The 16,014-nt window shown below is 38.0% G+C and overlaps 1 protein-coding gene across 1 annotated transcript in view; it reads right to left on the reverse strand.

Moving 5' to 3' along the window:
- Nucleotides 1–16,014, reverse strand: part of LOC135479724 (inositol 1,4,5-trisphosphate receptor type 2-like) — an 82,709-nt gene that overhangs the window by 33,536 nt on the left and 33,159 nt on the right. Inside the window, 15 exon segments of the mRNA XM_064759627.1 lie at nucleotides 211–372; nucleotides 851–906; nucleotides 1,197–1,401; nucleotides 1,678–1,785; nucleotides 2,546–2,633; nucleotides 3,046–3,158; nucleotides 3,400–3,454; nucleotides 3,905–3,998; nucleotides 4,717–4,846; nucleotides 5,930–6,055; nucleotides 6,358–6,482; nucleotides 7,143–7,275; nucleotides 7,660–7,731; nucleotides 9,108–9,236; nucleotides 10,784–10,897. Coding sequence (XP_064615697.1) covers nucleotides 211–372; nucleotides 851–906; nucleotides 1,197–1,401; nucleotides 1,678–1,785; nucleotides 2,546–2,633; nucleotides 3,046–3,158; nucleotides 3,400–3,454; nucleotides 3,905–3,998; nucleotides 4,717–4,846; nucleotides 5,930–6,055; nucleotides 6,358–6,482; nucleotides 7,143–7,275; nucleotides 7,660–7,731; nucleotides 9,108–9,236; nucleotides 10,784–10,897 — 1,710 coding nt within the window.

Raw genomic sequence — 16,014 nt, forward strand, 5'->3', positions numbered from 1 at the left:
TTGATGTATAGACTTCATTCCTTTTAGTGATTCTCAAACAAGATCACACCAAGCACTTATAAAGAAGTATAACCATAAATGCACAGATAAAATTTAACTTGCCCCCCATGAAGTTGGATGGGGGCATAAAATGTTTTCAATAGTCAAGGTTTAAATTCAAATGGCTTGAATAAATTACATTACTATGCACACTTTTTCAACTTCACTTACCTCCTTCAAGGCATTGGCCATTTCCGGTTCCGCTCCCTTCACGCCCAGAATGAGATCCAGTCTGTCAAACAGACGGCGTTGCACGACAGGATTGCCTCGCGCCATCACGCGCAATAGGTCAAAGGCCATTTTGAAGACAGTTTGTAGACCTTGGTATTGGTCCTAAAGAAAACAAAATATCACCGCCATTAACTCGAAATAAAGTAAAGCATTCTGTGCCTCGACGTGTTGTGAGAGACAGTCGTATACCAATCGTGAACGATACTGGATGTTCCAAGGCATCTTGCACAGATCAGTGGTAAACTAAGCTGACTGTAAGTACCATGGTAGCATATGTTTTTAAGATTGTCTCCGTGTGTTGACAATCAACGTAGTCTACTTGTGCTATCTCATTGTGACAGCAGACCCAGGTTACTAAGCGTGACAATCCTGTGATAAATATGTAGTGATGAAGATAACATACTGTGCAATCACTATAATTAATATTGACTTCTCTTCATTAATTATGTGTGGAAAAACATAAATATGTTGGAATTCTTCACAAATGAAAACAAGAGGAAAACATCATAAATACAGTGAGGCGGAATAAAGCTTTATGATGAAGAAAAAGCACATGTTCAGGAGAGAAAGAAGTACTTACAAGAAGCCTGATGTCAACATCCTGTGTCAGAATCTGGAAGATGTCCTCAATTATACCTACAACGGACATACGGTTAAAATATTTAAATCCATTTATGCTGGATCCATGTGTTTGTGTAAAAATAAATGACAATTTCATAGTGTTAAGCTTGACTGATTTCTTAAACTCACAGACTAAGACATTCTCTAATTATACGGTATACAGACTATATATAAATTATCTTACTGTACATCCTGAATCAAATTTACAAATTTGGAAAACTGTACGAACCACGTCATATAAAATACTTCGTATAATTATGATCCATAGCAAAAATTTTAACTCGCCACATGTTGACGTATTTTACCATGATTGTACAAAATCGTCTGATTCATTGGATGACGCTCTTCCGGGTCGTCGTCAAGGCAACAGAGGTCAGCAAGCTCGGTGAGTATTTGAATCATTCGGGAAGTTTGCTCTTCACTCATTTTTGCCGTCGACAAATGACGCAAAGTTGGCATAATTTTCCGGACTTGATACAGAACTGACATTGATTCGTCTGTCAGTAACACCTGAATGATCGAAGACAGAATTTAACATGTAGCAATTAGTAACATCACATGTGCCAGATGAACTTACCCTTCTGATTTTTTGAGCACTAGCCAAACTATAACACACATAATATTTCTGCATGTAATCTCGCTTCTCAATGAGAATTTTCTTAAAAACTACTGGACTGACTCGTGAACACGAATGTGTTTGATATCATTGAATCTCGCTCTCCTGGCATAAAGTTCATTGTCGTCTATAATGGTTTATGGAGATAAAGAGCACAATTTTGTGCTTACCTGTGCTTGAACTGCCCTATGGAAGAGACTTTCGTGTGAGGAGTAGTAGCGACTTAATAGCTTCATCGACTGTGTAACCATGTAGTCATACTCGTAGTTAGACAGGTCCTACAAACGCAATCATTTCTCTCAATCACAGTAACGGAAGTTAGCAGAGATGCTGGATATGGGTTCTTTAATGGTAGATTCATTTACAGTGTATATGTACATGAATACACGTATAACAGTGCCACAATAAATTGTCATTTGACACGTCCAGTTAAAATTTCGAAAAATAATTTAAATAAAGGACGTTTGATCTCCAACCCGAAAAAATATCCAAAGAAGCAAATAATACCACTCTTATTTGTTATGTTACTTATCGGCTTAAGTTTGACATATCATTGTCCAAGGCAGATGAAAAGACATCTGTGAAACAGTGGTAGTTGAGTTAACATTGTCATAAAGAAAAAGAAAATTACGTACAGGCAGTACACACAGAGATAAACCTACCATCGTCATATGACTGTAAAAATTGTACGACATAACTCTCCAAGGCTATATGCATACAGTGATAAACTGCACAGCTTTATTATAACTACTGGTTTACATTGATCTCAAAGTCGTGAGTTCGAGTCTCACTCGGGCCAGTTAGATTTTATTCTTCTGTTCAGGAGTTAATACACAAGTAGGTCATGGCCTACAGGCAATTTTCAGGAAATAGATCTAGCAAAATCCCCATCGATATGACCTACGCCAATGTGCCCATATGGCTCATTAATATCATCTGAGTTCATTCAGTGTTAGAAAAATTATCCACTCAGTACATTTACGACGATGACTTCGTTATGTAAAGTGTCTAGATTATTTCTATTAAAGGAAATGTTACCTTCAAAATTCCTGCCAAATCGAAGCCCTTGAAAATAGCAGTTGACTCAAACAACTCCTGAATGGATCGCCTTACGCTGGGCAGAACTCTGAAACGACAGCCACATGCACAAATATAGGCCTACGATGAAGAGTTGAACCATTGAATAGAGCAGACTGTTGCATAAATCATTTAGGTGTTTTTGATCGATATTCTGTTTAGTTCCTTGAAGATTAGATGTATCCGTACTTCAAAGTCGTTCTACAAGAGGACACAATTAGTCTAAGTGCTGTTATTAGGTAGGCGCCTGCAAAAATTTTCTGGACAATTTCAACTGTGTCGCAAACTCTCTACAAAAATATAACTTCCCAAGGCGTTGTACCGGCACTGAATATGCTGATATGTCACTTTTCCGGCGACTGAAAATAATATTCTTTATATCATTCAGGATTTCATTTTGGAATATGTGTATAAGGCCCAGTGAAGCCATGTTCAACGATTTTTACAAATTTTCACAATACCTGAAGTGGTCGTCTAGGTCAAAACTGTCGTAGAGCAGGGGAGCTAACTCTGGCGGAGAAGAGTTCGGTCTCTGGGCCTCGTGGTAGAGTTGTTTGAATTCGGCAACAAAACCCTAAAATCACAAATCAAGATTTTATTTCGTATTCATACTTTTTCACATCTTATGAAAGGGAGAAACTAAACCAATTAGAAAGTTTTATTTGTCAATATGTAAATTATTTATCTAGACTGTATGAATATTTATTTTCTATGAAAATAAGATTCTCTACTTGAAAATGAAAAATGGCTTAGTGTTTTGATCATAAAATAAACTCCAAAGTACTCTTAAAACGGGCATAAATTAGATTGCTTACCTCTAATCTGGTGTTGAAACTGAAGTTGAAAAACAGATCCAGCACTTCCATAGCTCTGAAAAAGAAAATGAAAGCGATAACCCATAGCTCTTTCAGTGGCAGCTTGTATGACATTGGTTGCTTATATCTGTATACATTTCTGACACTGGCTGCTTGTATATATACATATGTCTGACACGGGCTACGTGTATATGTACAAATGCCTAACACTGACTGTGTGCATATGTACACATGTCTGAGACTGGCTACTTGTATATGCACACATGCCTGACACTGGCTGCGTGTATATGTACACATGCCTAACACTGGCTGGGTGCATATAAGCACATGTCTGACACTGGCTGCGTGTATATGTACACATGTCATTTACACTGGATGCTTATATGCATGAATACACTCGGACTATACCTATGCGCAGATATAGACGCTCTACGCTGTTTATGTGGACAGACACAGGGCTTCATAAAGAATCATCCCAAATTGTAAAATAGATATTTCTTTCTACCTGAATTTAGCATCAACGATGGCCTTGGTTTCCGGACTAGGCTTGAACCTGTCCGTGGTTCTGTAGTGGTTTAAAACCTCTTTGGCGTCCACACCTAGGGAAAAAAACGGAAGTCCACATATTTGTGTATTACTCATTTCATTGATGTTTCATGCAGTACCCACTCAAATATTTCAGATATATGTCATTGACCATCATTATGGTGGGAGGAAACCTACGGCCATCCGCGGGTTGCTGTCAGACCGTCCAACGCACCATAGGAGAGGTAGCCAGCTTGATTGAGCTCACAACGACCCCTTTGGTGAGGCTCTAGAGGTATTGTGCTGCGCGTTACTCATTACTCTGTGCTAACCAACTGAGCCACAGAGGCCCCCTACTGAGATGTTAAGACATGAGTCCAAAAATCACTATTAAAAAGAACGAATATAAGTTCATCTCTCAAAGTTGTTAATCATAACATAAATATGGTACCACTGAAAGTCTCGTGGACGAGCTACACAAAAGGGTGCAAAATGCAGTAGAACACGTTGTTTTCTTCTGCGTCGATGAATTGGTAGTCCATGTATTATATAGATCTCGCCGTTTTATGAACTTATATACACAGGTAATTCTGTCGTTTAAGGACAGCTCATAGCTTTAGGCCACTTTGTTACGGAAGGGATGGAGTTTTACAATTTCCCCAATGGAGACTCATACATATTCCCTGAGCGTTAAGTGGCGTGAAAATGCATTTCTAAAAGCTGATGGACTTTGTCTTCTAAGAAATAAAAGAAATAAATATCGCTTAGTACAAATTTTGACAGGAACCGCACCTTTTATATGAGGATAAGGTTTGTCATTCCTGCCATCGAGTAAATCCAGAAGAGGTCCCAACAGGTTACTGATGTCTTCCTTCTTATCATAGAAGCCGTATTTAACCAGATAACTGATCAGTCGTAACACCTGTAAAGTTGTAAAATAAAGCCTGTAAAGTTTTTTACTTAAGACAACACTGGATGGAAATGCCTAGCATGACAAATAACATGATTTACGTGAACTGTAGCAGCCCAATTTTGCCTACAGTATGATGAAGTCAGAGCATTACCATTCTTTACTCATTGAAAACCAATCACATGGCACAAATGGGTACAAAATTTAATTACTTCCGACCATCATCGAACATCAAGAAGCCCCATTTCCATTTCATTAACTTCACTTTCCCAGCCAACAACAAGACATTATTTCAATGTCATTATTGTTGAATATTTCTCTGTTTTTTTTTTTGGGTCACTTTTTTCTGGCTGCGGCATATCGTTCTTTCCCACAACAATAGGGTATATGTCTTAATTCAGCTGTTAAACCAGACTTAAAAGGTCAAGGTATGTCCAAAGACTAACATTATGACATCGGGACACAAAGATCACGTTTACAATTTATTTACGACGTAACGAAGAATATTTAACTTGTAAGGCAGGGGGCAGCATTATGGTGGAAGGAAACCGAGCCCGACAGAACTTCCTTCGTAAAATCTGAGATGAAGTTAGCATGAGCAAGACTTGAACTCACAGCGACAGTGTTGGTGAGAGGCTCATGGGTCATTGCGCTGCACTATCATGCTAACCACGAGGAGTCGGAGGCCATTCAGTTATTCTGTCGTAAGAAAATTAACCTTAAACTATCAAAGAAAAAGATTTGACTACTGTATAGTATGGCCCAACTCTTGATATAGACGAGGTCTGGGTGAAATAGCGTATTAAATTCTCTGTCAATAAAACCTTTGTCGTCCATATTTCGACTTTATGATATATTTAGTGAGTAATATTGTGAATCAAGTATATGTGAAAATCCACTAGCAACCTGCGGATGGTCGTGGAATTAGACGGACTATACCCGGTCACCTCAAACCGTAATGATGACTGAAGCGGCATAAAAGAAATACGGCGTAAGGCACCAAATAAATAAATAAATAAATAAATAAATACTGTGATATGAATGAGACGTCTTCTTTAACTGGGACACCTGTTTTCAACGAAACCCGATGCTCACCTGTTCCACCAACATATTATGACCAATCAGAGATGCCGTCATGTCGTGATTTGCGTCTAGAAATCCAGTTATCCAATCACGAAGTTGGGTGAATGCTCTCGTTGTTACACGGCTTTTGGTTGGCCCCTTTAAAATGGCCCAAAAAACTGAATTATTGTCAAAGATATATCATATCTGTAAGTTGAATTAGAAAAGCACTAAACCATTTCGAAAGCTTAAAAAATGATAAATCGAAACATGGATTACACATTTTTTTTTTAAGATTATAACGACACGCACAGAAATTTGTTAATATTGTAAATTAATATCTAATAATCTAATTTGAACTGAAACTTGCCCACCACGCTTGTGCATGGGAGCTATTGACTTAGTAACGTAAAATCTTGAGAGCAGACTCTTCAAACACAGAGCTACAATCCTGAACTCACCGATTTCCCCGCAACTGCCGTTAGTGGTCGGTTGTCTTTCTTATCTTTGCCCACGTCATCGTAAATAAAGGTCAGGTTGATGATGTCCAGCAGCGAGAAATTCTCTCCCACGTCCACGAAAAGGGCTGGGATACAGACAAGCATTGTTATGGAATTAGCATCAAAAGAGACTGCGCAGCAAAATCTGTTAATGAAACTGGTATTTGGGAATTTGACTCTGGACTTAGTTTCTCCAACTGACGGCATGGACTATATGATTTAGATAGTTCGCTTAATACATGTATTTATTTATTTGATTGTTGTTTTACGCTGTACTCAAGAATATTTCACTTATACGACGGTGGTCAGCATTATGGTAGGAGGAAACCGGGCAGAGCCCTGGGAAACCAACGACCATTCGCAGGTTGCTGGAAGACCTTCCCACTTACGGCCGTAGAGGAAGCCAGCATGAGCTGGACTTGAACTCATAGCGACGGAATTGGTGAGAAACTCCTGGGTCTTAATACATGTATGTGCTTCTACATAAAACTGCTGCCAAATTGAAATTTTTATGCGCAATTCCGCAACAAAGGAATTCATTTCACTGGAAATATTAATTTCAGAGTGAGGCACAAATATATTTAGCGATTGTTAACAAGTTTCCGTGAATCATTTTTCATCCATTATTTCAGTCGTATCTTAGCTGTGTCTCCTCGCTAAAGGCATGTTGTCATGCCGACAAGCTTGCGTTGCTGTCTCAAAGGAAAAAAAAACTCAACTCAGTGACAACAACAACGACATTTTACCTATAATAAGGTCACAGTATTTAGCCCGCAGCTGATCAGGTAGCTCCTGATTGGTCAGACAAATAAAGGCCTCCTCCCAACTCAGGTACTTTAGTTCCGTCGTAATCACCCGGATGCAGTTCTCGTTACGACCCTGATTCAAAGAAAGAAAAGTGTCATTTGATTAAGCAGGGATCCATAAGAATTGTACTTAAGCAGGGATCCATAAGAATTGTACTGAAGTTACATACCTTGAGAAAAATTACGCAACGGTGTTTCGACTAGCTCCACATTGTGCCTGAGCTTTCATCCAAATAATTCCATAACATTGTCCGTAAAGTTACTGACAGACAAACAGACATAGAGACAACCATAGAATGCCAGTAAGAAACAACTTCATTGGTAGAGGTAAAAAGAAACTATCACAAAGGCAAACTGACAGACGAACAGACATAGAGACAGACAGCCAAAGAATGCCAGTAAGAAACAACTTCATTGGTAGAGGTAAAGAGAAACTATCAGAAAGGCATTTACTCACATAGCAGAGTTTTCCGAAGAGGTCCAGCTGGTGCTCCAGAAACTCAAACTGTTCATCTTCACTGGCTGCTGACTGGAAAACGTAGAGGAGTTACATAGTATTACATTCCATAATGAGGAAAAACACATGTGTGCCTCTGTCATACATTTCACAAAGAAGATCAGAAAAGTACATTCTTAAGCGAGATTCAAACCTTAGCTGTTTTAATAACTAAGCTAACAGGGCAGATGTGAACGGATTGCTAGAGATCTGTTACATGTAAAGAATTACGATTCACACAGATAGCCGCATAACATATGAGCCACGCTAGATGATTTCAGTATTGGGTTCGATTCTCACTCATGGCAGTATTTTCAGTGGTTTGTTACAATTAGAAAAATGTTCACAAGGGGTAATACAAGGATCTTCCAATAACCAGCATTTACATCCCATTGCCTCGTTTTGAGTCTTTTAAACACGGACAACATATTAAACAATTCCGCAAACAAATAGTATCGAGTAGTAAACCATAAGTTACAAGATTAAATAATTTCAAGATTTTGTTAATAACATCTGACAATAAAGAACGACAGAAATATCCTCAGTCTGAGTGTACACTGGCGTTGTGTGGTAGTAGCTATATGAGAAATAGAAATTACTATTCTAGTAAGTAACTATACACATATCTACAAGTTACATCCATGCACTTTTGCCATGCGAAATGGAGCCAAAGGAGTGTGAACAAAATTCACGCAAGATACTACACACCAAGAGATCAGTCATAAAAAGTCTATTTAACAGAACAAAAAAGTGTTATTTAAAAATGTTTTGATGAGTGACGACCAAACCAGTAAAGAGACAACATCAAAGGTTTTGTATGCAACGGAAAGTCGAAACTGGGTCCGGTATTTTATACGTCGGTCCACATACGCGCTCTAAACATATGTAGAAACAAAGAAAAAACAGGAAACACTTCAGCAGTTGTCCTTCAATCATTCAAACCCTCAATCCTTCAATTATTCAAACGCAACTAAAGATTTGATCTGAGGGCTAGGTTCCTTCATGCTGATTATAACCTGCGGATGGTTGTGGGTTTCCTCCGGGCTCTGCCCGGTTTCCTCCCTCCATAAAGCTGGCTGCCGTCATATAAGTGAAATATTCTTGATTACGGTGTGAAACACCAATCAAATACATAAATTATACTGATTCTGATCAAAGTGAAAGTTTAAAGATTGTTTTGTTCGCCACAATTAATGCCCGAAATAAAAGGTACTAGATTCATTTTTTCCATTTTTAAATTCAATGAAGAATCAATACATGGCAGAATTCAATGTTATACCAAAAATTTGGCGTCTGGGAAAACAAAGTGGTTTTTAGTTCAGTTCATCAAACATACTTTTGAGATTACACCAGCTAACATGGAACACAGCAAAGTCCACAAAGTTACAACATCGATAGCATGCAAGTACTTTAACAGTGATTTCTATCCATGCTCCGCCTGCCTTTTCAGCGAGTCGTGAGCGCTGCCTGAGTGACAGCTCCTCGGGATTTACGGTCCGCCCTTTTGCAGATTTCGCCCTATTAGATATCTCCATGGTCTGCAATAGTCAACGCCCCATATGCAAATTCCACATTGTTCTTATGTTTGACAAGTGTTATTCCTTTATTTATGACATCAGTTTCTCATGGTAAACAAAATACTTCGTGAAACAAATAATGAAAACACCACCGCTTTACAAATACAATACAGAACCCATGTGTTTAATGCCGAATCTTCTACTGTTACCCGTCAAATGAGTCCGTTTGTTTCATTAATATGTTTTCCTGGCGCTTAATTCCTTTCACGGCTTGCGAAAACACTTTTTTCCTATTGTTTTGGCTACATGTCTATTTCTATTTGTCGTCCCAGTGTACGCATCATTACAAAGGCCTCTTACATTGGCAGCGTTTGTTATGATCTGACTTCATATAGTGGGTACACATGCAGTCTTATATACAAGGTCTCACAATGTACCTTTAAAAGAAGGAATCAAGTGAAATGTAGCCATTCCATCAATTCAACTTAAAAGCATACATCCCCAATCTTTCGCGTCATACTTTGCTATACCCATCAGGTGCAGCTTGCACTTCTCTCTACAACATCTCAAAGTTCAAATTAGTATGACATAGCATTTGCTTTTAGCTGTTGTAGCTCGAAGTTGAAGTTAGAACTTTTGTCACCATGGTTCATGGTGTTCGTCACTAGCCCTGGGTTAAATCTGTTGAACCTGGGTAAAATTTACGTTGTTCAAAGCGGTGTTAACGTTAAGTCTGGGTTAATTTTGCTCCAACCCGGTGTTAACTCTACCCCTTTGGACTGAGCAGGGTTAAATCTGTCCAACACGCGCAAAAAAGTATATAATTTTGTTGGTACTTGATGAAAAATAATACTGTATCAGTAATGACAGGCCTTCTTCTTTATCTTGCGTGGGTCACACCGACACCTCTTCATACTCTCCCCTGATCACCTTTACAGATGATGAATAGGACAGCCCATTTTCGATTTGAGAGACGATCACTTCATTTTATTGTAAATCTCTTTGCTGAGGATATTAGTACAGAAGCAAAATTGGCCTTATGCTTACGCTTTCTTGTTACTAGTGGTAGCGTAGTGTTCCTTTCCTCCATTTTGAATTTCCCCCACAGAGATGGAATAAGGAATAATGGGCTTGCTTTTGGGTGGAATTCTCCTTTTCTGTTTTGGTTGTTGTATTTCACCCTGGGTAAGTTAACACCACCACTAACCCATGGTTCAACATCACATATCTAACCCAGCGTTAGTTAATCTTGGGTTAAACCTTTTAACTCTGGGTTACCGCTAACCCAAGGTTAAATTTAACCCTCCGTCGAACAACCAGGCCCAGGGTGTGCCTGTTATAATTGCGATCAAAATTTAACCATGTTAAAAAAAGTACAGGTATTCATAATCTATCACCAACCTATAATTCTGTATTAACCAATCAGTGCACCAGCCGCCTTCAATTCTGAGACAAACTGCTTACACGGGACATGAGTAACGTTATTAGTTAGCTCAGTAGTGTTTCAAGCGAGGCGATGAATGATACACTTGTCCGTGACGTCGAAAAAGATGAGAATTAAGACCTACCCGCTTGGCAAAATCATGTAGTGGATGCCATGTCCTAGAATTGTCCGTTGAGACATACACCACGTTCTCTGTTCTGTTTATGACCTGGCCCAGCTCAGTGTAAAACACGCAGTTCTGAAAACATCAAACACAAAAATGTTTTCATTTGTTTTCGGAATTAGGTACACCACACAGACTTCAGGGAAAATTTAAACAATGTTAGCAACAGTGTCTAAATCCAACAGGCTACATTAACTTTTCTAGAACCACGAAGGTTGGAAAGATTAATCGAGATTGGACGTTTGAAGTCAGTTGCGTCAACGTTTCGTGAATTAAACCGAAAGATAATATCGACTCTAAAAATACGTTTTAGTCTCCATTTGAAAGTTGAAAAAGCCATGTGTATTTTGAAGTGTTTGAGACAACAGAGAAACTAAATCCAGATTGATTTACAAAAACAAAATTTTCATCCCATTATGATGTATCCCGCAACGCAGGTGCTTATCGGAAAGGATTTCTCAGTGCATTGGTGTAGAAAAGAAGTTGTTTATTGTGATTTCATTTCGTGGATCGTTTACAGATGAAGATCGAATGTCTGTTAAATCAATAGAATTAAGCGTTTTCCTTTACATTTACCCTTTCACATAACACTCAAGTTTCCAGCCTCGTTATGGATTGACAATCATATAATTAATATACATTCTACCAAAGTCAACTGCACTTCTTCAATGCATGGCAGGGGAACGAAATTTTAATATCTAATCGTGACGAGGGGCCCTCCGTGGCCGAGGTTTTTAGCACGCCAGATGGGCGCAATTACCCAGGATCCTCTCACCAATGCGGTAGTTGTGAGTTCAAGTCCAGCTGAAGCTGGCTTCCTTTCCGGTCGTACGTGGGAAGGTCTGCCAGCAACCTGCGGATGGTTGTTGTTTTTCCCCAGGCCTCTGCCCGGTTTCCTCCCACCATAATGCTGGCCGCCGTTGGATAAGTGAAATACTCTTGAGTACGGCACAAAGCACACCAATCAAATAAATACATAAAATCAATGTCAATATGTCCGAAAACATAAACTACTAATCTATTCTTGTCACAGGCATTCATTAGATGTTCTACAAGCAACTGTGATATGCTATGTTAAACATACAGATACTGTGAGATAAACATGCCATTGGATTTGTAAACATGCCAATCATGGTCAACGACGGATCCAGGGCTTCCAGCTAAATACCATTGTCATGCATAGTTTTTTTTGGAAAATCTAGATTTTCTTGAAATCTGTAAACCCTAAGTGCTACATATTTTGTGAATATACAAAACAAGCAATTCAACATTTTGGTGAACATAAAATCAGTCGTTTTCAGAACTAGGTATTTTACGTGGATATTGAACGTCAATATTACAGGTAAATCTATTTGATGTTAAAACAGTTACAGCATCAAAAACATTTTTGTCTTTTGTCATCCAGTGGACTTTTTAAGTATTTAATAATTTAACCCAAAACGAATTTGTAACACTCATGGTTTGGCATGGCGAATCAAAAACGCTTTTCATGTTACTCTCCTTCTGAAATTCTTGACCGTTTCTGACATCACATACTTGATATATTTTTCTTGTCTTATATTTATTACATTAATTAGTGTACTGTGACATATATTCCATTAGTGCAAGTAGTTTTGTATGTCTAAGCAATAGTGCGTAGCATTCAACGTTAAGTGTCATAAATTTCGTATCGATGAAAGTGACTATCTTTAGTCAGAATCTTAAACAGATCTTTAAACTTACTTACCACAGCATATTCAGGGTCCTATACATTTAATATTTGCAATTAATTTGATGACCAGACAAAATTCAATGAAACAAGACCACATACGATATAACAAAATATTTGAAAAGCAATTAAAATATGGAATCAATGAGTTCAGATTTCAGAGGCAACAATTGCAAAGTTAAAACAGATATACAAAAAACTTTCCTATAATGTATAATTTTAAAAACATGCTTTATACATAAGTTACTCCGAAATTATTCCGAACTTTTTGATTTGATTGATCAACATCTTATGTTCTGCAGTTTTCAAAACGGCACATTTATTCAGGATAAATCATTTAGTTTCCTTCTTAAAAGTAAGGCTTTTATGAGGGCTATTGTTCCGTATGATTTGCACAAGAGCCCAGCCTGAAGGAACTCTGATACACTAAAACACGTCTTTATACAATAAAGCCAGGGAGACATGCAAGGAAAACAGAGTTTATCGCTGTCTTTTACCTTGCCTTCCTGTAACCAGACTTTGGTGATAAAGGATTGGTTGTCAGGAATGGAGACGCCATCACACACACAGAGTACACTGAGGAGATCCAGATAACGATAATTCTGAAATATACATTGATAACATTGAAATTTTCTGGTTAACGTTGGTCTTCATACTGTAAATTTAAAACGCAGAACAAAAAAATTGGTCGAGAATGCATTTTTGGTGGGTTATTACTAAGCAACCAATTCTTTTACGGCCATGTAACCAATATGGTATAGCAACCAAGTTTTATACTTCTGATTTTGAAATTTTATAGAACTGTACTGGAATTTTGAAATTTGCATTTTCTTATCGTACATCTCTGGAGCCCATTCTCCGCCCTACCGTACCAGGTCCTTTTCACGTGACATCATCGACGACAGTGTCTGTACATTCCACCCTAATTGGCATTAAGAATTCTTAATTCCACTTTATCACCATTCACAAAAAATTTAATATAGTCAATGATAGTATTTTTAAATACGGTTTTCTGTCGTGTACAACCTCACCTGTTTCCTCTCCTTTATGGCAATGTCTTCTATCCTATTATATTTTTGTTAGTACTTTACCTTGTTCTTCTTGAGCAGTTCTACAAAATGGTTTGATTTGTTCTTTAGAGATTCTGTCCACGATTTTGCCGGTTATCTTTGATGAGTTCCATGGTCATGTGTGCGGCATTAAGACCGATGTCTCCCTGGGAACAGAGATAGGCAGGTTAGCCCACATGTGGAGCTATCAAGGTCTAAGCTAGTCACCGATAACTTTGTGCTGCACTGTTAACACTATTAAGACCATCGATGCTTTTTTGTTGTTGTTTTTTTTAGATAAAAACCGAAAAGCGACGAATACAAAGATACAATATAATGCCAAAATCAGCATAGAGTTGACTTTCTGCTGAATCAGCACGGAATCGCCCGCAACAAAATGGCGTGTTACCCTTGTTGTAGAATCATATATTTGAAGGAGTCATATCCAAAATTGGTGACAGGGGACAAGGATGTGATCATTCTAGCTTATGTATTATACTGTTGAAGCCCAGCCTGCAATGGCATTTGTGTCCCAAGCCAAAATTTGCAACTTCTAAAGTCGCATTTCAAATTTTAACTATGATGTCAGAAAATGGCTTTGTGGAATCGATTTTGCTTGTTGTCTTACCTCATATTCTATTTGAGTCTGGAAGAAGGGGATGTGTTTAGCTATGTATAGCTCGTTTTTGCGACTGTTTCCCATGAGGGTAGGTGTACAAAACATCATACGCCTCTACGAATACTTTTGTCAGGTGGCTGGAAGAAGAAACGTATTTAAATATGCTGGTATAATAAGATTCAGATCCATATTGAGGCCAAAACCAAAATAATTTGAACAACCTAACCAGCAAGACCTGACTGCGCTAGCAAAATCCCAGTGCATTATCACGTATGCCTGTTGTATTCGCTGGAGGGGCAGACTTTTTGTCCACATCATTAGAGTAAACATCACACCATCATCCCTCTGATGACAACAGTGACAGCAAATCACTGCACTGGATTTATGATTTGCTTTCAAAAGCACTTATTTCACAAAACCAAACATTTTGTTTAGGATGGTAAAGATCGTATAAACCTGTAAGATATTTGTAAATTCTGTTTGCGTGTTTAAACCAGAGAAGGTATATGGAGAATTCAAGAGTTTCAGTCGGGTTTTTGCAACTAGTATATTTTATACGTAATATTAAAATATTGCTGCCTAAAATTCAAATTAATCAAAATTAATTAAAATGACAAAGCACATTTCCTTAGCTTAGCATTAAACAACGGGCTTACTGTTGGTCTTTGGTGTGTCTATAGGGTATCTTCAACAGCCTCACTAAAAGCTCCACGATCTGTGTAGAACATAAGAACAAAACAATATTTTATCATACATGTTTCTCGACCCTTTCATCTCTGAAATTCGAACTTCATGTAAGGCCATCCTATCGCATTATGAGCGCTGCTGACCGCATTTTGTCTTCTACAAATAACCAAACAGCTAACCTTATCTTATGGACAGTAAGACAGGTCCTAAATATAAATGTTGTTTATTTTGTGTATTATTTTTCCACCCTAGATTTCTCCACTGGACCAGCACAGGATACACTGCAATGAATACAATGACACTACTGATCCAGTTGAAAGTTAGTTTCCTGCTCATATAATTTGGAATCCACAAATAAGTTATCCCTAACACATTTTGCTACCGAAGTTTTGGGTCCTTATTCGCCCGACTCCTACATGGTATTCCCATTGTAGTCGTGACGATAATCATATTTATTTTCTACACTTTTTCATAATCCTGTCGGGATTCAAAATTCAGGAAACGATACTCTATCGGCTAAACATGCGATAGACCAAACATTGATAGTTTTTGATGCTACAGTTTCCCCAGCAGCAATTTTTCACTTTATTAAATCCTCCAGTCTCATAATCTGTATTACTCAGTGTCTGACAACATGGCGAGCCTTTGTTGTTTTTAGCGCGCCTCCTGATTGGCTAAAATCAGTACAAATCCAATAAATTTCGAAAAATTCTCACCCTCAAATTCCTCATTAGCTTCTGTCTCTTCTTGTCAGGAACGCTGTTCACTATCATAAAGCTCTTCATTTCTTTCAAGGTCTGGATTGCAAAGAAAATATGATAAAATATGTTATGTGACCATAATGCGTGAAAAATAAAAGCTACTGTGTCACACTGAAACCAAACTATTGACCCATTCATTGGATGCATTTGATATATAGTGTCAAACCGAAAAAATACATAAAATTCCTTTAAGTCAAAAACGTGTTTTAACGCAAATATTTGTCCCTAACCAACGATTGGAATTCAATGAACAGTTTCCATACTGATAATGTATACGAATGTCATACATCATGCAATGGTCCTATTGACTGCTTAGCCACACGTGCATTGACAAAAAAACTCAGTTGTAACAGTCTTGGGTGTGAAAA

This window comes from Liolophura sinensis, chromosome 12 (genome assembly GCF_032854445.1).
Source record: "Liolophura sinensis isolate JHLJ2023 chromosome 12, CUHK_Ljap_v2, whole genome shotgun sequence".
NCBI classification, from domain to species: domain Eukaryota; kingdom Metazoa; phylum Mollusca; class Polyplacophora; order Chitonida; family Chitonidae; genus Liolophura; species Liolophura sinensis.